Here is a 21,944-nt window from a genome sequence, read left to right as displayed (position 1 = left end):
AAGTGATCACCTGGGAAGTGGAAGTGGTAGAGAAAGAAGCATCAGTTGATGGCATTAAAGGTTCCATTGTCTCCATTTGGGTTCCATATGGGTTCCATATGGAGGTTCCATGTGGGCTGGGCTATTATATGGGCTTTACATGACTTGCCTCTAGGTTGTATGTTTGTTGAGTTTAGAAAGAGATCTTGGCACTCTGATCAGGTGGCTCAGTTGATTAGAACATTGTCCAGTGCACCAAAAAGATTGCAAATGAGACTGAGTACCAGAGAGAGAATGTGACTTCCCAAAGTCACAGAGTATTTGGTTGAGCTGGACAAGAACCTGAGCCAGTAACTAAAGAGACCAGAGATCTTTCGGTTACAATCTTGGGAAACAGCCTTAAGATCTTTGCAAATTATCTCATGGGGAGAAATACCTAAAGTCAAAAAAAGCCATGAAGTTCCCTGAGATGGCTGGGAATTGATCAAACCAACACTGGATGAGTTAGATCAGAAGATGAGAGAAGCTGAAACAGAACCTCATGAGGGAAAGAGAAAAATGGAATCTCTGTGGCCTATCTTCAGGATCTACCACCAGAAGACCTGCTATATTTTTTACCTATTCTACAACTGGAAAGCCATAAGCAGAGAACTGTATGAATACTATACTAAAGAAGGCTCTGCAGACAAAAACCTATTGCAAAATGGAAAAAGCAGGGATCTGAGAACTTATGCTGCCTGTGGTACATTCAGACATGGAACACTAATTGGGAATAAACTGCATTTGCCAGGTTTCCCAAAACAAGGTGCAGCTGCCAGTGCTGCTCTGGCTGAGGCCCTTGAGCCCTGACCCCTCTCCACCCAGGACTTTGGACTTCACAGGTTTCTGCCTGTCGTGCCACCCCTTTCCTGGGAGCATCGCCTCTGCTAGAACAATGCCCCAGGCCCATGATGAAGCATGGTCTCTACGTGTGAAGGTATTGTTGTTCATTAGCTGTAATTTGTAGAAATAAAGCTCTTAACCTTGAATAAAAAAGAATATTTTATTCAATGTCTAAGTAATTTAAACTATCAAAAGAGAAGAATTTAAAGACTACCTCCTCAGCTTAAACTAGATGCAGATACAAAACTCTTCATATTTAAAAATAATTTCCAAGCAACCAAAATGGAGGCATAATCAGACACGCTTTGCCTTCTTATGCAACCATAGAAGGAATTACAACTAGATCTCAAAACAAATAACACCCAGAACCATAAAAAAATGAGACATATGGAAATTAGACAACCAAGGATTTAAAGAAGCCACGGTCATCATCCAGATGAGTAGGAGGGGCAGAATGGCAGGCTGGGCAAAAATGCACTGTTGTTTGGAGAGGTGGTGGTGACGGCAGAATGGATGGTCCCACATTCATGTGAGGTGGATACAAATTGGGATGGATACCTTGGAAGTGAGGAATTCCAGTCCAAGACCAGACCACCCAGCCCAGGGTTCCCACGCTGGGAAGATATATCCCCATTACCTCTGGTTGTAAAAAACTGCCAGATTTTCACCCTTTAAGGGCCCTCACAGACTTAGAATGTATGCAAACACACCTGTTCTAGGTTTCACCAACAGGGAAGTAGTTGGAAGGGCACCAATTGCATACGGGAAGTGGGTGAAGTGACTGAAAGTGGGGCAAGTGCCGGGCAAACCTTCAGAAGCCAATCAGCCACAGTGTCCCCTTTCTGAGCCCTCCCCACATATAAAGCCACAAAGCAGTGATGTGCCCCACCCTGGAGAACACCTAAAGCTTTGCCCCATACAACTTAGTTGGTACATTAAGTCAACGAGTCAAAACAGCCCTACCTAACACACATAAACACAGAGAGGCTGCCAAATTGAGTAGACAAAAAAATATGGCCCAAATGAAAGAACAGAACTAAACCCTGGAAAAAGAACTAAATAAACAAGAAAAAGCCAAGTTATCAGATGCAGAGTTCAAAACACTGGTGATCAGGATGCTCAGAGAACTCATTGTGTATGGCCAAAACATAAAGGAAGAAATGAAGGTTACAGTAAGTGAAATAAATAAAAATCCACAGGAAACCAACAACAGTGAAGGGAGGAAGCATAGATTCAAATCAATGATTCAGAACATAAGGAGAAACAAACATTCAGCTAGAACAGAAAGACAAAGCAAGAATTTGAAAACAATGAGGAGAGGCTTAGGAACCTCTGGGACAACTTTAAATGTACCAATATCTGAATCATAAGGGTGCCAGCAGGGGAAGAGGAAGAGCAAAGAATTGAAAACTTGTTTGAAAAAATAATGAAAGAAAACTTCCCTAATTTAGTGAAGGAAATAGAAATGCAATTCCAGGAAGCACAGAGAGTCCCAAACAAGTTGGATCCAAAGAGGACCACACCAAGACCCATCATAATTATGTATGTGTTTGGTGGTGGGGGATGGGGGGAGGTTAGGGGATAGAGGGATTGAGCAAAAAAGAAATAAGAGTCATGGACATGGACAACAGTGTGGTGACTGCTGGGGTAGGGAGGGTGATATAAGGGGACTAAATGGTAATGGAACAATATAATAAAGATAAAAAAGAAGAAAATAATTAAATTGCCAAAGGTTAAAGATAAAGAGAGAGTCTTAAAAGCAGTAAGAGAAATGGATAGAGTTACCTACAAAGGAGTTTATATAAGACTGTCAGCTGATTTCTCAAAAGCAACTTTGCAGGCTAGAGGGAACTGGCAAGATGTGAAGAAAAGCAAGGACATACAAATGTACAACCTAGATTACTCTATCCAGCAAAGCTATCATTTAGAATGGAAGGGCAGATAAAGTGCTTCCCAGACATGGTAAAGTTAAAGGGGTCCATCATCATCAAGCCATTATTACATGAAATATTAAAGGGATTTACCTAAGAAAAAAGAAGATCAAAACGATGAACAGTAAATGGAAACAAATTCACAACTACTGACAACTGAATCTAAAAACAAACAAACACACACACATACACACACAAACCCCAAGCAAACAACCAGAACAGGAACAGAATAATAGTATGGAGATCATTTGGAGAGCTATCAGCTGGGAGGGGGAAGGGAGAGAATGGGGGAAATGGTGCACAGATTAACAAATATAATTGGTAGGAACAAAATAGACAGGGTGATAATAAGAATAGTATAGGGAATGATGAAGCCAGAAAACTTTACATGCACAACCCATGCACACGAACTAAGGTGGGTGATGCTGGAGGTATCTGGAGAGGTAAAAGAGGGAAATATTGGGATAACTGTAATACCATAATCAATAAAATATACTTAAAAAGTCACTGGCACCAAATGCAGCCTCTCACAACAACACCAGCTGAAGCACTGATAGAGAGGTGTTTCTAGAACACTCAGTTAGTGGGGGAAGCCTGTACTACAAGGGACTTGCCCACCCGGAGATAATTCCACATATTTTGGGTCTCCTTTCATATAGTAACTATCTCATGCATTTATATTAAACTAATAAACGAATTCTGTAACATTATGTTTAAATAATGAGTGCAACAAAGCTAATTTCCAAAAAAGCCAAATTGTATGAAATATTTCAAATATTTTCCATAGTTAAATATTAAGTGCCAAGAGGATGCTATAAAAGAAGAGCTGAGGATGTAAACTCTTAGAAGAACTTCATACCTCTAAACTGCTCTGTCAATCTGACACTATTTCTGTTTTATTTAGATAAAAGAAGTTGACTTCCCCTACTGTATTTCCTACAATAACTATAAGAATCCATATGTATGTTTATACCTTTAAATGCAAATAAAAATCATCGCTCCTATATAAAAAACAATTCTCAATAAAACCTAAATTTTTGCCTGTTCAAACATGCTTTATAGTAAGGATAAACCTGCCAAAGAAAACATATCTGTAAATTTGTAGATCTTTTCTGTAGTTAAAAAAATTTAGTACCCTGCAATCCAAAGAGCCAGAATAATATGCTTACGCAAATGGTCCTTTAAGACATTAAATGACATTTACAGATCAACCAGCCCTGTCAACTGCACCAAGCTTCGATAGTCACTGCATATAGTTTTTAGGAACTTAAAATTTGCGTATAAAATTTAGTATACACCTTATTATGCCACAGACAGAACTAATTGATTGAATCCTGCCCATTCCTTTGCAACCTGACATTTTAAAAATACCCACTTCTCCAGCATCCAAATACACTCAGCATCTCTAGAAAATGAATACAATGATCCATCCCTTTGGTTTCTCAAGATACTTACTTAGAACTTTGGCATCCTAACACTGCCTATGTGCACCGGACAGAGTATTGGGGTCGTTATAAAGCGGGAAGGGATACAATGATTACTAGGTGGAACAAACGGCTTTCCTAGGCCACTGCCAGAGAGAGCTCAGGACCAGGTTGTGCTGCGGTTCCGCGCACAGGAGGATCCAGGAACCAGCTTAGTCTCCTTCTCCCGTAGCTCAGGTGGGAGTGAGGAATAGAACGGGCAGGGTCCTCATATAAAGCCAGACTGACATTCGCTCACAGCACCAACCGACAAGAACCAGGATCTTAGGGACCCCGTTTCCAGAGCGTCTGCCGCTTTCTCGGAACTCCGAGAACCAACGCTAAGGGGCACCAGAGGCTTGGATTGCAGCGTCTGCTACCCAGGTGGTCCGCTGGTCCGCTGCTGCGGAAGTCCTGAGAGACAGCAAAGCCTAACTCGGTGGGGACTAGGGTCAAGGAAGCGTAGGATGCTCCAGATCCGAGGAGAAATCTTTTCGAGGCCAAGAGTTGAACTCTGAGCAGAAGGCTGAGCTGTGACCCTTGGTATCTGAGGTGTTAATGGTTTTTCCTGGCTGTGTGAGCCCATTTCGAATCTTTTACTTTAGACTATCAAATACTCTGTGAAATTTACACAGGGACACGTATAGCTATAGATATGCACACCATTCTTTCCATATAAAGCACCAGACTAACTTGACAAAACAATTTAACGCACCGGTTGCTGATCTCTAGTTTTTCAGGGATCCCCAGGGCATTTAAAGAGACCAGATGTCACCTCCTTTCTCCTCTAACCAGTTCATGTTTACTTCCCTACCAGCATTCCCGCCCCCAACCTTTCATCTGAAGTCCATCATTACTTAGTTAAAGAGTGCAACATCCAGACCTTCTCCCCAATTAGAAGCCTAGTACCAACCACAGCAAGGCTTTTTTTCCAAAGGCGGAGAGAGAGTGCGAAGATGCTGAAGGAATTAGCTAGCATCCTCAGTCAGGCATCCGCATTCTGACTTTTGTCAGTGCTAACAGAAAAAGCCAAAAGGTGGAGAAAGGGGACTGAAACGGAGGAGCAAGTGCCGGAGCCCAGAAGCCCAGGCGGGGCCGCGGGCACAACCGCACCACCCCCACTCCACCTCCGGCCCCCTTGCGTCCTCGCCCTCCTCCTCCACCCTGGCCCAGCCGAAGCCAATGCGCCAGGATGGAGAGATCTCAGCGCGGGAGGAGATGACGCAAAAGCCAGCGCTCCCCCCAAGAAAGTGTTTCTCCAGGACGAAGATGGCGGCAACTTAGCTGGGGACTGAAGATGACTGTGGCTCTCGGGAGGCCCAACCCAGGCGATTCGGCCCCGAGGTCCCGGGGAGGCGGCGTCAGCAGTCAGAGCCCGGCGGCGGAGGCGCCCGCGGGCAGACCTGCGACAGCGGCGGCGGCAGTTAGAGCGCGGGGTGGGGGGTGGGGGGGAGGGAGAGCCCTGCCAGCGGCGGCTGCCCAGGCTCGGAACTCGGGGAGAGACAGCGAGAAGTAGGAGCAGGAGGAGGAGGAGAGAAAGAAGAAGGAAAGGAAGGAGGAGGAAGAGGAGGAGAAGCGGAGGAGGAGGAGAGGAGCTGGGGAGGCGCACTGGTCGCTCGCTGTCAGTGGGCATTGGAGACGCGGTATGCCCCTGGCAGGGAAGAGCGGGCTGTCCTCAGCAGGGCCATGGGGACCAGCGCTCTGACAATGCCTGGGTGAGAGGAGCACCGCCAGCCACCCCGCCACCTCCACCATCACCTCCTGCACTCAAGCTCACCACCGGCCACCAGCCCCAGCCACCTCCGACTGCTTTTCTCTCTCTCTCTCTCTCCCCCTCTCTCTCTGTACTATTGTTTCCTACTCTACAGAGGATGGGGTCGGCTGATGATTAGGTCGGAAGCAAGTGAGATCTTCCTCCAAAGCCTGGTAATATTTATGTAGGCAAATAGAGAGGGAGAGAGAGACAGACAGAGGGAGAGGGGGAGAGAGAGAAAGAGAGAGAGAAGAAACGGGAGGAGGGGATAAGGAAATTAAACCCTTTAAGTCAATGCATATTGTGGTGACACCGGCACACGAGCCCTCACGGTGGAGTCGGCCCGGGCTGTGCGTTCCCAAAATATGACCAGGGGTGCTTGGATGTGTCGGCAGTATGACGACGGCTTAAAAATCTGGTTGGCAGCACCCCGGGAGAACGAGAAACCGTTCATCGATTCAGAGAGGGCTCAGAAATGGCGACTGTCTCTGGCATCTCTCTTGTTTTTCACAGTCCTGCTCTCTGATCACTTGTGGTTCTGCGCCGAAGCCAAGCTGACCCGGACCCGGGACAAGGAGCAGCATCAGCATCAGCAGCAACAGCATCAGCAGCAGCGGCAGCAGCAGCAGCGGCAACGCCAGCAGCAGCAGCAACAGCAGCGGCAGCGCCAGCAGGAGCCCTCCTGGCCCGCACTCCTGGCGAGCATGGGGGAGTCCTCGCCAGCCGCCCAGGCACACAGACTCCTCTCCGCCTCCTCGTCCCCCACTTTGCCCCCCTCCTCTGGAGACGGCGGTGGAAGCAAGGGCGAAGGAGGCAAAAACAACCGGAGCAAGGCTCTTTTTCTAGGAAACTCTGCCAAACCCGTGTGGCGCCTGGAGACTTGTTACCCCCAGGGCGCCTCCTCGGGCCAGTGCTTTACTGTGGAGAGCGCGGAGGCGGTGTGCGCCAGGAACTGGAGTCGGGGGGTGGCAGCTGGGGGGGCGGAGCAGCAGGTGAGGGGGACGCATCCAACTCCACTCTGGAACTTGTCGGATTTTTACCTTTCGTTTTGTAATTCCTACACACTTTGGGAGTTGTTCTCGGGGTTGTCAAGTCCCAACACTTTGAACTGTAGTCTGGATGTGGTGCTCAAGGAGGGTGGCGAGATGACCACTTGCAGGCAATGCGTCGAGGCGTACCAAGACTACGACCACCACGCTCAGGAGAAGTACGAAGAGTTTGAAAGTGTGCTCCATAAATATTTACAATCGCAGGAGTACTCGGTGAAATCCTGTCCTGAAGATTGTAAGGTAGGAATAGTGTTTTGGTTTTTTTTTTTTTCTGCTCTTCTTGAGCTTTTCCATTTATTCTGTTTGGTTGAGGTGACTTCTAGAGTTTTAAAATAGTTTTGTTTTTGTTTTTGCTCTGGTTTTGTTACTTCTATGGTCGTTATTGTGGTTGTGAGAGCTTGACTTGGTACTTGAGTTGGGAACACTTCGTGGATTACTGGTAAACAGGTGCTTTCTTTTGGGAATCCTTGGAAGATCAAGGAACACCTCGGTCTTCTGCGATAATAAAGCTAGGGCTAAATCACCTTTCACAGATATGCAATTTGTTCAAACTGTTACCTTTTTTAAAAATGGAATTTAAATGTGGCTTGTTAGGAAGTCAATGATGGAACTGCATAGTGATGATCCTAGCTAAAATCAGAAGAGTCCGAGACAGGTGTATGTGGTTTGGCTTTTATGGACCTGTACACATGAACACATTTTACCTGTTCTACAGGGATAGTTCTGGTTGTTTGGAAAGGCTGGAGGCCTACCTAAGCATGTTTACTAACAATAAGTTTTCTGTTTTCCTAGACATTGGAATAATTATTGATCTGAGGCTCAATGTGAGTGGACAGTTTTAATTAAGTATTTGGTGATTGATGATCAGCGTTAGGTTTTATCAGACACGTTATGTGATTAGCTTGAATTTCAGAATGTTCTCCAGAAATACTAAATGGCAAATGCCAGATCCTATGAATGAAATAACTGAGATATTTAATAATCTGTATCAAATTCAGTTTCTTTCTGTTTAATATGATAATGGATGTAACCCTTGTTGATTGACAAAAAAGTGTATGCAAATTTCTTAAGAAATGGCCAGTGATGGGAGGGAGGTGGGGATGGATGGGTGGGTGGGCTGGGATGGGAGTAAAGGACAGAAAACTGTACTTGAACAACGATTAAAATGAAAAAAAAAAAAGAAATGGCCAATGCAACTGTGGGTGCACGTCCTGGAAGTGCACTGTCCCGGGTGCTGAAATGAGGTTTGCTCAATAGCTCTGTTGAAGATACTGCAGTGACATTTTAGTTGGGAAGAAATGGTGACAAAAATCTCAGTAAGCTTTAATGTTTTATCACAAGGGTAATTTCTTAAACAATACAATAAAACGGTATTGCTTTTAAAAAGAAATAATACACCACACTCTTTTTCTTTCTCTTAACTACTCCCCAGCACCACATAGGAACAGTAAAACTGATACTCTTCTGCTTCACTTGCTTTGTACTGGGGAAGAGTAATCGAGGGCAGTGTGGATAAAAAGGATATTGTGACGCTTTCACAAAGAACTGGCCTAATAGATACCTATTTAAAGTGAACATAGTTCAAGGGCTGTATATTACTTTAGATTTATTAGCTGTGCTTTTGACAATTAAGCAAACTCAAACTCAGCTTGCTTTTCAACATTCCTTAAGACCAGAAACAGATCTTTGAAAGAGGTAAAATTGAGTTTACAATATTAATTTAGAATGCTACTTTACAAGGTCAATGTATTTTAAACTTTCCTACATACAAAAGTATGTAGGAAACCATTCCACTTACCACTGTAGCTCATGCTTGGGGATTAAACTTATTCTTAATGGTAAAAGTTAATAATGGATGGCTAGTGTATTTATTACATAGTTACTTATTGTGACCAGATAAATTGCATCAGATAGTAAAAATAAGGTAAGTAGTTTGTCTTCTAATTTTGCTACTCATAAAAAGGTTACAAGTAGTTCAGTATGCTATTTATGTTTAAAAGTAGCACTTTGTGATAATTTGAATTTTTCTGCTTTTCTAATGAAATTCTCATAGAAATTTCCATTAATACAACTTGCATAGGTTCAGTATTTAAAATATAGTCTGCAACACATTTTCAAATAAGCATGTCAAATATATCTTTGCTCAAATATCCAAATTTTAAATATAAGTAAATTTTAATTTTTCCCTTGATGTAAAAATAATTCTCAGCTTTATATTTGTCATCATAGCTGTAAGGTATGATGTAGGTGAAAGTAATTTGTAATGTTAGGAGCTACTTCTGGATTGTGTTTTTATATAAAGTGATAGCTGTTAACTGTATATACAAAAGCACATTGTAAGAATCTTAACTCCTTTTTAGGAACATTTCTTCTTTCCATTGAAAAGTAAGCACAGCCATTCAGCCATTCAGCCATTTGAGTTTCTCATCACTTCAACACATAATTTATTACCTGTGATGCCTTGTAGCTATTTTCTTGTTGGCGTGACTTTTCTTTGTGGATTTGAAACATTTTTTTTCCACAATGACTGTTATAGATAATTATAGTTCAAAATTTAATGTGCAATTGTTGCTAGTTGATTACTTACAAATTGATTGGTTAGTTTCTTATTTTTATTTATAAAAATGCAAAAGCCACAAACACATCCACATACAAATTATATTACATGGCTTAAAATGCTACTTGTACTCTCTTAAGGCTACTTGTAGTCTCCTGAGTTTCTTTCTAAATAATTTTACTTATTTCAAACATACATTTTAATTAGAAAATTATAACTATCATCAGGGACTTTGTTCATGATATGCATTCTATGCAAAATTTTCCATATTTTAAGATATCCACAAAGTCCTAGGTTGTGTTGAAAACAAATGCATTATATTTCTAGAATTGGTAATATATTTATGAGGAATCCAATTTATATATACATGTATAATTTATATATACATTTGTAAAAATATAGATAAAATACATTTAGTCATATTAGTTATACAAATTATTAACATTTATATTTTAGGAGAAATACATTAATTTTATCCTGCCCATATATAATTAAATAATTAATGTAGTGATTTCTAATTTTAATTTAGGATGTATTATTACCTTCTAGTTTTATATTCTCCATTTAAAAGTCACATTCTATATATATATATATATATATAATAAAATTGATTAAATTTAATTTTTACTTAACTTGTTTTGAAGGGTTTTTGGACCCCTTATACTTATAAAAAATCCCTTAATACTAATCTAATATAGTTAGAGTGCCTTGAGTCCATAGTAATTGGAGTTCAAATGCAGCTTGGATTTACTGTAGTAAACATATTTGTATTGCAACACATAGTAGAAATCATTTGCACCCAAGAATATTTTTTAACATTCTGAAGATATCTGGCTTAATTTTTAAAAAAGTAAATATGCATATTTATCTGGGAAGTAAATTATGAAAAAATAAAGAACATTCAAGCTGCTAAATTACATAAATCGAGTAGCAAAAATTATGACAGTAATTCTTCTCTGTAGTTTGCACTGTTTTTTTAAAAATAATCTGTGATATACAATAAGAGTGACAAATCTATAATAATCTTCAAGTTGGTTGGTAATAATTCAATGTGCAGTATTTTAAGCTAAAAATAACATGCTTGATTTTTTTTACTTAAATGAAGATTTTTTCTTCAATATATCTTTTATCTCCTAAGCATACCTAAATATATATAAAATTGTGATATTTAAGGAATTTAAATTTTTATGTTACTAGTAAACTTTTGTTACTGATAACTTTATGTACTTACTATACCTTAAATTAAACCAGACAATCAATGAAAGCAGATTTGAAATTAGATTAGTACTGTTCTAATCTAATCAACTATAACACAAATATTGCATCATCTGTATTTCAGTTCTCTCAGAATAAATACTAATTTATATTCTCAAGAGTGTATGCATTTTCATATTTTTATCTTTATAATATCCTGTTAAAGCAGATTCTATTGCCTATTTTTATTTCACAGGCACTGGCCAAAAGGATGCTCTGCCAGTGTTAGGTTTATATAATAATCATGATACCTGAGACTTTCTGTATTGTTTGATGGAACCACTCATAAACATTAACTAGTTCGATAACATAGAATTTGGGCTACATATTGTACAATTCAAGCATTTCCTCAGTTAATTCATTTTGGTGTCATGTGCTCTAGATTCTTGAAAAATATATTTTTAAAATAAAATAAAAAATGTAACAATTCTTTCCACTTAAATATTAAATATAAATTATTTTACTGTTGATTAAGTACAATTGTACATAGTATGACACTGTCCATGAATGTTAAATACATATGCAAATAGATATTTTTCTATTTTACCATTTTATTATTTTCAAGTCATATTTTTATAGTTGAATTGCTTCTCTGCAAATTCGAACAGTCTAACCGTGCAGATAATCATTTTGACCATTAATAAGGCCATTTGTAAGGTTGAAACCCCTATTGTAATTATTTTTATGACACAAATTTTTGTTTTCCATATTTTGTGTCATATATGACCACTAATTTCATGATCTTTATTTTATTTTATAGAAAAATACCACAGGGTTTTATCTTAATATTAGATGCCTATTGTTTTATAGGGTAAAGAGTGAATTTTTACTTTGGGCTTGGAACTGGATCATAGTAGTTATATAGAGCATAACCACAAAATTGTAATAATTGCCATTATACATAGATTTGAATCACTTTAATTGTATGAGATCAGTGTCTGTATGTACAAAATGAATTAAAATATGAAGGAAAGGAAATCAGTAATGTTCTCAGTCTCATGCTCCCCCGAGTACAAATCATAATCCATTAAGACATTTTTACATGTTAAATTAAATATACATGAACAAGTATACAGATAAGTAGTTCAAATAAAATAGTATTTCAGTTTGAATTATTTGACTTATCGTTTTAATTTCAGTCCCTAATTTTTCAAATCTTTATCTTTTACGTTGCCCTCACATTGACCAGGTACAAACATTTTGTTGTTTATATTGCTTTACATTGCAAAGATATTTCTTCAATATCAGTAAATATTTAGTCTAGATCAGAGATCCTTGGGGTCACACTGGAATATCCTGGAAACTTTTAAAAATGGACTCCCACACAAGATATTTTGATTTTATTCATCTGGCTTGTGTTGTGAACTTGGGATCTTGCACTTTTCCTGATGATGTGTAGCAAAGGTTGAGAACCACTGTTCTAGTTGACAGTGACAACTAATGTGGTAAGACCTTTTAGCTCCTATGCCTCAGTAATACATAGTAATCTCATTTGTTCAACTGATGAGAATGGAACACTTACAAATGTTTTTTAAAGTGGTAAAGGCAATAGGACACAGCTAAAGATCAAGGGAGCGAATATGTAGGGACTGGGCTGAGGAAATAGATGAGAAGTGAATTAACTGGGTTAAAGGGTTAAGTGGGTGAAAGGAATGTTCCATGAGAGAACGTCACAAGAAGGAGGAATGTACACAAAAGAACAGAATTTGAAATGTTTAAGGATGGATTTATTGGCTGTCAATAATCTGCCAATTTAGCCAAAACTGAGTCATTACACTGGTGTTCAATAATGGGCTGAGCACATGAGCAAAGAAAATAAATGTGTATCCATGAAGACTGATTAGAAGAGTCCCAGCCTTATTATTTTTATCTCAAATTTTAGTCCATATAAATGGCTGAAACTTTTTCAAAAGTATATGGTTGATTTTATGAATAAGCCTGTTGGCTTTTTATAGTACAGGGTCTGACAGAAGTAACACCTGCTTGAGTGTGGTTGGTAGGGTAATAATATGGGTGTAATAACTTAGAGTTTTAATTTGAATATTTCACCTAAAATGTCATATAGTATGCTTGAGTGTGATATTGTTATGTTACAGAATTATGTGCTTATAATTTAATAGTAAAAGAATTTGTAATAAAATGGGCATTATTTGCTCTGGACTCTATATTTTGCATGAATCAGGTTTATTGTTTTTTCATCTATATACTTTAGTAAACCTAGGAAATTACTAAAGATTTTTCACTTTTTTTTCATTGTGATAATGATAAACCATGTTTTTTCTTTTTTTTTACTTATTTCTGTAATACTGGAATAACTAGCATAACATTTATGTAGTTTTTGGAAGATGCAAACTGCTAAGTAGTTACAGATTACTACTAAGCTTAATTTAGGAATTAGTTTCAAAATTATTTTATTGCTCAGTTTTAAAGTGATTATAATATCAGTCATATTTTACTTTTTAACATTTTAGATGACAAAATGCTGTAAACACTAAATCTAAGTTTTATTTAATAATAAATTAAACATTGTTACAATCCAAATAGTGGAATTTGCTCATGCAATTTTCTAGTACTCTGATTCTGTAGTGCTGGAAGTAAGAGATGGTTAACATTTGCCCTTTTTGCTGATAAATAGGTCATGATTTATACTATGTATTATGCTGGAATACATAAAAATATTTAATTCTTGACTGTGTAAAGTGTTAAAAGACAATATTTGATTCCCCTCACCCATCTCTGCAGTCTATTTCTGCATTCAGGTGTTTATAAACAAAATGTAGTATAGATACCACAGATGACAAGAAAAATCCTGCAAAAAATTTTTAAGTTTATTATCTATTTAAATACTATTATGGTCTTAGCAGTAGCAATAAGATAGTCACATATGTGTGATGGGTGAATGCAGTAATCATGTCTGTGAAAATGTATGAGGATTATGTTTGTCAGCTTCCCCACCCTGCATAAGAAGGAAAATGGGCTCTAGTCAAAACTGTGACTCTTCATCCTCCTTTCTCTGTGTGCTTTCTTGCTGTCATTTGGCTGTGTCCTCTCCTAGCATGCAGAAGCTGCACTTTCGGGGGTTGTATTCCATGCAAAATCCAAAGGTCAGAAGTCTTTCTTCTCTGTATCTCCACTTCCATAAAGAAATGATCAGTCTCTTTTTTATTGAACTATTACTGAGTTAGGTTATTTGAAAAGTGAACTAAGGTGTAAGTGGATGATCATGACAATGTGTTAGCTCTTGCAGAAAATGACTTGAATCACACAGAAATTTAAGTATTAGAATAAGCTTCAATAGTAGCTAACAAGCTTTAGAGCTTATTAGAAGTCAGAGACTAGTTTAATTTATTTTGTCTTCATGTTATCTCTATGTGGTATTATCATGGATTTTATAGATGAGTAAAGTGAAGTCATAAAGTTAACCATCCCAAGGTACAACTGCTGGGTAGTGTTAAAGATTGAGTACACTTTATTGTTTGAATGCATTTTCTGTTGAATATTATGAATATTACAAACATACCAAATGAATATTACAAACATACCAAAGAATGAAGAGATTAATAAACTTACATGTACCTGTTACATAGATTTAACAACTATAAAAACCTTACCATATTTACTTCTTTTTTATTTTAAATTTATCATTAAAAACATTTTATAGCTGATTAAGCAAGCTAAGATGACAGAAATTTAGGAGTCCTGGACAGCTGGCATGAATGGCCAGAAATTCCTAGTTCATCATTTAAAGGGCTTAGGCAGTAGATATGAAAATGAATAAATCAGCAGAATACTTAGGGTTAGAATTGAGTAGGTAAAATGATGTGTGTAAGATTTTAGTGGAAGGAAGTAAACTTAGGAAATCTGTTACAGTTCTTATGCTGAATTCATATGTTAAATTAGATACATTTACTTTTTGTTTATTATTTTGATCAATACCCTATTTTTACCTTACTCTGTTAAAAGATGCTTGGATTTATTAGTTGAGAATTGTCTCTGTATTGGCTAGTATCTATAATACTTAGAAATCTTAATTTTTATCTGATTTTCATTAGCTCTTCATAGGCCTAAATACAGTCACACTGGGGGTGGGCAGGTGTTCAACATATGAATTTGGGGGGTGGATACAATTCCATCCATAACACTGAGTAGGGTATGTGTCAAGAGGTGTAGAAATACCTCTGGGAATATGTTAGTACTCAATTGTGAAGGACCATGTATCTTGTTCTACCACCTTTGAATTTTATTCCCTGTGTGATAACATATCAGAGAGGAATTTTAATCAAGAAATCACCTGGGATGATTTGTTTTTCTCAAAAATTAGCTCTGGCAGCAATATGATAATAAATTAAAACAGGGCGAATTTATACCACAAAGGCCCATTCAGAATAGGCTGTCTTCTTTCAGATTAATATGATGACTCTCAATCACCACTCTCCAACAGAACTTTCTGTGGTGACAGAAATGTTTCATATTTTGTCCTCTCCAGTATAGTAGCAATGTGTGGCAGTTGAACACATGAAACGTGGTTTGAGTGAGTTAAGAACTGAATTTTAAGTTGTATTTAATTTTAATCAGTTTATGTCTAAACAGCCCCAAGTGGCTCCCATGTTCGACAGAGCCTTCTAAATGTCTGCAGGGTCTGTGAAAGTGGAGAAGAAAAGCAAGATTCAGGAGACTTCTGAATTCAAATTTACAAATTGCTATGTAGAGGAATGATATCATTCAGGCTTTATAAATAATGAGACTGTGAATGTTGATAGCATTTAATGAGATAGGGTATATAAGAGGAATAACAGGTTGGGATTGAGGTTGGTTAAAGAAACAAAGAGTTTATTTTTGGAGTTAATGGTATGTCCAATATATATCAGGAAATGCCACCTGAGAAGGGAGTTTGGGTGTGATTCAGGAAGCTTTGGGCAGAGATTAGATGGCTTCAAAAAACAGATTATATGGAGAGAATAACAAAGATGAATCCTAAGAAAGAATAATACTTAAGGGTTTGGACAGAAAAGGTACCAGAAAAAGATAGTGAGAAGAAAAGAAGGAATGAGAGTGAGAATGAGAATAAGGAAGAGGGGGAGGTTAGAGAGAGAGAGAGAGAGCAAGCAAGCAGAGCCAAAGGAGACAATCATGAGAATGTGATGATTTGAAAGACATTGGGAAGGATTTTAAAAAAGGCATAAAGAAGGATTTTAGAAAAGATTTAGAAGCAGTCAGGAGTATCTTATCTCGCAGAAAGAACATGTAGGATGAAGCCTAGAAAGGGGCCACTGAATTTGGCGGTAACATTTGTTGACCTTACAAATGTAGTTTCAATAGAATGGTAGGAAGAAATATCAAATTAATGGGTTAAGGAATGAGTTGGAGCTGAGGAAATAATGACTAGTCCAACCTACTCTTCATTAAGATAGGCAGTGAAAATAAAAAGAGAATAGAATAGATGGGAAAATGAGAGTTTAAAGAAATAAATATTTTATTATGAAATAAACTTTAAAATGTTTGTAACTTTTGATCTAGAAACCAGGTGAGAGTATGAGACTAAAAGTACCAGACTCACAAAGAATTAATGATGGCACCATATCCCAAAAAAGAGGTGACAGGATCCCATCTATTGCAATTCCTGGAGAGGAGGAGAGATTGTATCTTTATATTCTGCTGGATATCTAAGTGCCTTTGTTTCATTGTTTATATTTTAAACAGAAACACAGCTTTAATTTCAAGATTTCAGAAAATTAAACACAGTTACCAACTTAAATATGTTTAAATGAAAAACAGAATTCATTTTTAAAAAATGTGTTTTATTGATTATGCTATTACAGTCATCCCATTTCCCCCATTTACTGTCCTCCATCCTCTACACCCCCTCCCACCCGCATCCTGGTCCCCTAGCTCGTGTCCATGCATCATACATATAAGTTCTTTGGCTTCTACATTTCCTATACTATTCTTAACCTTCCCCTGTCTATTTTCTACCTACCATTTATGCTACTTATTTCCTGTACCTTTTCCCCCACTCCTCCCCTCCCATTGCTTGCTGATAACCCTCCACATGATCTCCATTTTCGCGATTCTGCTCCTGTACTAGTTGTTGGCTTAGTTTGTTATTTCTTTAAGTTGTTGTTGATAGTTCTAAGTTTGTTATCATTTTACTATCCATAGTTTTGATCTTTTTTTTAGAAAAATCCTTTTAACATTTTGTATAATAATGGCTTGGTGATGATGAACTCCTTTCACTTGACCTTTTCTGGGCAGCATTTTATCTGCCCTTCTATTCTAAATGATAGCTTTGCTGGATAGAATAATCTTAGATGTATGTCCTTGTTTTTCATGACTTTGAATACTTTTTTCCAGCCCTTTCTTGCCTTTAAGGATATCAGGGGATATCCATGTCTGGGCCAGGTTGATGGAGTGGTAGCCAGGTTGATGGAATCTCAGATATGGTACCCACTTGCCAGGTCAGTGGCTGTGTAGAGATGGTTCCAAAAAAGGACAATGCTCTCTGCCCTCCTTTCTCTCTAAAAGAAAGCTGTCCCCCAGCTATCTCCTGATGCTAGACACTTCCCTGCATACTGCTACTGCCTTTCAAGCTGCTACCACAGTGCTAGAGCTCAGCAGGAGTGAATGTAAGTCCATTATCTGGGGCTCTTTCAGAGGAACTATTTGGGACTCCAGAAGTTTCTTCCACAGACTGAACCCCCACTTGTTTTGCAGCCAGAATTTATAGGAACTTATGCTGGCACTGAATCCCTGGGCTGGAAGGCCTAGTATGGGGCTGGGACTCCTTACTCCCAAGATATTCTCCCAAATTTTTATCAACCACACATGGGTGTGGGACCAGACCATTCTGTGTCTCCTCCCCTCCTACCAGTCTGTATGGACGTGGATTCTTTAATTCCATAGTTGTCAGACTTCAATTCAACTTGATTTCTGATGTGTCTGAGGTATGGTTGTTCTATAGGTTAGGTGTAATTCTGATGTAGTTATAAGAGGATGTGAATCATGTTTACCTATGCCATCATCTTGACCAGAAGTCTGTCTTGACAACTTTAACTTTAGATAACTTCTCTGATTTTCGTTCATATTGTTATCAGTTTGCATAATTTTGAAAAAGAATCAATAGACTAAATGTGTTTACATGAAGATAGATAGGAACTGAATTAGACTAATTTATAAGTAAATTTTTTGTTGTCGCTAATATTAAAAAACAGACATTCTTTTCTTCTGATCACCAACACATCAATCACTATTATAAAATCTCAAATAATATTATTTTGAGCAAAGCAGGACTCAACAGCATGGTCATACTGGGAACAAAAAGAGGCATGTGGTATTTCTCCATTGATATCACAGAACTTCTTTGCACATGTAATAATTCATCCCCACATTCAGTTCTATGGAGATATTATCACTGTATAAAATCTCCCACTCTCAGCTCTGGCTGGTGTAGCTCATTTGATTGAGTGCAGGCCTGCAAACTAAAGGGTCACCAGTTAGATTCCCAGTCAAGGCACATGCCTGGGTGGCAGGCTGGGTCCCCAGTAGGGGGCGTTTGTGAGGCAACCACGCATTGATAGTTCTCTTCCTTCTTTCTCCCTCCCTTCCCTTCTGTCTAAAAATAAATAAATATAAGCTTGAAATAAAATAAAATAAAATCTCCCACTCTCATACCCAACTATTACATTTTCAATAAACAAATCCTATACTGACAGTTTTAGCATCCTTCTCTTATTTATTCCTCACAACAATCCAATATTATAGGAAAAAAAATTAGCTTTCTTCAACAAATGGGGTGACTAAGGCTTAGAGAAGTTAAGAAATGTGCTGCAGTTCTCACAGGTAAGTGTGCCGTAGCCAGAATTTAAACCCAGTAATATCTGGTTCTTAATCTTATCAGCCTGACTTAACTACTGCAGTTTACTGTCCACTCTGTCAGAAGTCATTGTTCAGGTCTCAGGAGAGAATGTAGATGATGACAGCAGGAGTGAATAGAATATAAGGTCTTTGGTGCACAAAATAAAATATAACTGCATATAAAGTTTTTTCTTGTTGTAGCATCTTCGTGTAGGGAATGACCTTTGCCCTAAAAGTCAGAAAGACCTAGTTTTAAATAAACTTTTGACCCATTTCTGTAAAATGGGGATATTATATGCAGCTCAAGGAGTCTGTGAGTAAAGTAAGAGAACAAGTATGTAATAAAATGTAGCTGGCAAGTAGTGTTCCTCTTAGGTCACGCTCCTCTGAGAAGTGACAGTCGCTTTGCAGTACAAGGAGGCAGGGCTCTACTATCTCTACTGTTTAGAAACTGTGCTGGTAGGGACATTGATGAGTTTGCTCTCCCCACCTCATAACTGGTTTATAATCAAAGATGTCCTGGTCCAGGTCAAGTACCTGATAGACATTTTCAACTTAGTTTCCCCTGAGGCATTTCAAAAAGACACTAGCAATATATTTACCCTCAGGAATCATGATTCTAGATAAAAGCTGTGTAAAGAGAAACAAGTGATTTTCTTAAAGATTAGTCTGAGTCTTAAACCATTTAAAAACAGGATTTCTCTTTTCCCATAGTGAAAGCCAGACTGGTTGTTAGGGGCCATTAAGAAAGAAGTTATGGGGCACCTCTGTTTTCTGGGGCAATGGCTGCATGACAAAGTCCAAAGGAAGTAGTGGGGAAAAGGACACATGGAAATGCAAATGGTCTTGCTAGCAATGGAGTTTACATCTAATCTGCTTTGTGGAGGACTGGAAAATTTGACAAGTTTTATATATATTCTACTGGTCACATGACATTTTTAAATTTATATTGAAATTTTAGAAATAATTTATGAAAAATGAATCCTTTCATATCATTTCAGTTTAGAATTTTTAAACTTCATTTTTTATTCAATTTCAGTAAAAATTCAAGCAAAGAGGAAGGGATTTAAATCTAAGTGAACAAGTTCTTGTCAGCATTGTTTGGCTTTATTGATGAATATAGAGTATTTGGTTTCTCAGCTGTCACTGTTGTCAGCTGCTTAGCTATGGACTTGAGTTCTCCATTAAACTATCTGACATTTTAAGATTATTAAATAATTGATCCAGTCTTTAAGTATCTTTTTTGTTCTTAGAAACAGACCAAACATGTACAGGGCATGGCAAATGTAGGCTTACACTTGTGGCTACACAAGACACAGTTTATTCTTGTGTTGTTATTTATTAATTATTGTATAATTTTCCATACAGAGAACTGTGAACCTACTTTTGCCCCAACCCTTATAGGCATTTTACCTATAAGGAGTCAAAGAAGCTATTTATTTATTTATTTATTTATTTATTTTTGGCAAAGGTAAACATACTAAGAGTACCTAAACTTTTTGTTTTATTTACTTAATTTTTGACAAAAACATTTCTTGTTTCCAAATAACTTCCTCTGTGTAGCTTGGCTCTTCAAAGAACTATAATCTAACCAGCTGTTCAGGGATCTGTGATACAAAGAACTACCTGAGGACCTGCAGTGGTTAGGTAGAAGCTACCCTAACCTCCTCCCAGGTCCAAATGACTTTGAAATCTGGGGAACATTAATAAAATCCATTAATATTTACAAGCATTAACATTTTTTAATCCTTACTCCAGGAAATTATTATTTAGAGAGAGAGGAAAGGAGAGAGAGAGAAAGAGGGGGAGAGAAATATAAATGTGAGAGAGAAACATTAGTCAGGTGCCTTCTGTACACACCCTGATTGGGTGGGGATTGAACCCCCAACCCAGGCATGTGTTCTGACTGGGAACTGAACTGGCAACCTTTTGGTGCATGGACAATGACCAGCCAACTGAACCACCTGTCCAGGGCTGTAAATTTCAAATTTTTAGTTTTATATTTTATATGCTATATTAAGAAAGCAAACTTTTGCACCATTAATATCTAAAATGTTTCCTTAAAGGTTTGGTGATTAATTTTTGATGTTCTTTAATTATTTCATAGTGGTAGGAACATTTAAAAAGGCCTAATGCAGGAGTAATTCTTAACATCCACAAAGTGGGGTCAGGCTTTGCCCTAGTCACACTGTCCAGACAGGAAGCACCACATATATGTTGGCCAGAGAGTTCACTATCATTAGGTTCCACTGCTTTTGAATGTTAGTGTTGTCTGTCATATTTTCCTAACCTCTATTTTTGCTGTGTCCACACAGGAACAGAAAAGTAGTGCCAATAAGTAATTATAATTGAGACAAATATAATTTTGCAAAGAATTGAAACACTTTTCTTAATTAACTTTTTTGGTTAATAGTCTTTGTCTGAAATGATATTCACTTCTCCTGCATCACTTTAACTGGATAGATGTTTAATATTCTCACAGTGTTCACTTTAAACAGATAAATGTAAAAGCTAAGCAGTGCAAATTTGCTTTTCTTTAGCAGCTTGATTACCTAATAATACTAAAATAACATAGTGAAAGGCACTATGCAGCCCTCAACAATTTCCTTTGAAGGAAAGCTGAGCCAAGACTAGAGTTAATGAATTATAGAAAAGTTAACTTATGGTAGATATGGTTTAGAGGCAAATCATATTTTCATCCAAATATATTAATTTACTTTAATAGCCCGATAGTTGAAATACATGGGAAAAGATGAAGTAGCTGAATTGATGTTGCAAATAGAGCATGGGAAAAACACATGATGGTGTTGGAGAGTTCTCATTTCCTGCCTGTGACTGATTATAACAATTACTCCTGTATGTATAATGCTGTGTCCATTCTGGGCTATTTTGTATGGCTCTAAGCCTATTCTTATTTTATTGTTGTTTTTTTTTAATACCATGACAATATAGGATGCATTTAATGTCGTAAATTATTAGAGATAATTTCCTAAAGTGCTATTCAACCAAGTTCCTCTGAATTCTCTAAGTAATGGTGAAGGCACACCTTCCAGGGCTGCCTCTGTTTGTTACGGAATTGTTACTGAACAAAATTAGGGTTCAGCTGCCCACCCTCAAACATAAACATAAGACAAAAGTTGGTGTGGAAGGGAAAGTTCTTTATTGAAATATTGCACAATTTTGGGGAATTGGTGACTCTTCACCTCCAGGCCAATCTCACACAGA

General features: G+C 37.9%; 1 protein-coding gene across 2 annotated transcripts in view; it reads left to right on the top strand.

The window, feature by feature from the left end:
• Positions 1 to 5,647: 5,647 nt before the first annotated feature.
• Positions 5,648 to 21,944, top strand: part of FAM155A (family with sequence similarity 155 member A) — a 607,234-nt gene continuing 590,937 nt past the window's right edge. Inside the window, exon 1 of one of the 2 annotated variants that reach the window (XM_028527079.2) lies at positions 5,648 to 7,297. In XM_028527079.2, coding sequence (XP_028382880.1) covers positions 6,374 to 7,297 — 924 coding nt within the window. In that variant the 5' untranslated portion in view covers positions 5,648 to 6,373. The remainder of the gene's footprint in view (positions 7,298 to 21,944) is intronic. The other variant, XM_028527077.2, reaches the window with a different exon arrangement.

The sequence above is a fragment of the Phyllostomus discolor genome, chromosome 11, assembly GCF_004126475.2.
Source record: "Phyllostomus discolor isolate MPI-MPIP mPhyDis1 chromosome 11, mPhyDis1.pri.v3, whole genome shotgun sequence".
Lineage (NCBI taxonomy): Eukaryota > Metazoa > Chordata > Mammalia > Chiroptera > Phyllostomidae > Phyllostomus > Phyllostomus discolor.
The sequence above is the reverse complement of the archived record's forward strand: the minus strand, read 5'-3'. Positions and strand labels throughout refer to the sequence as shown.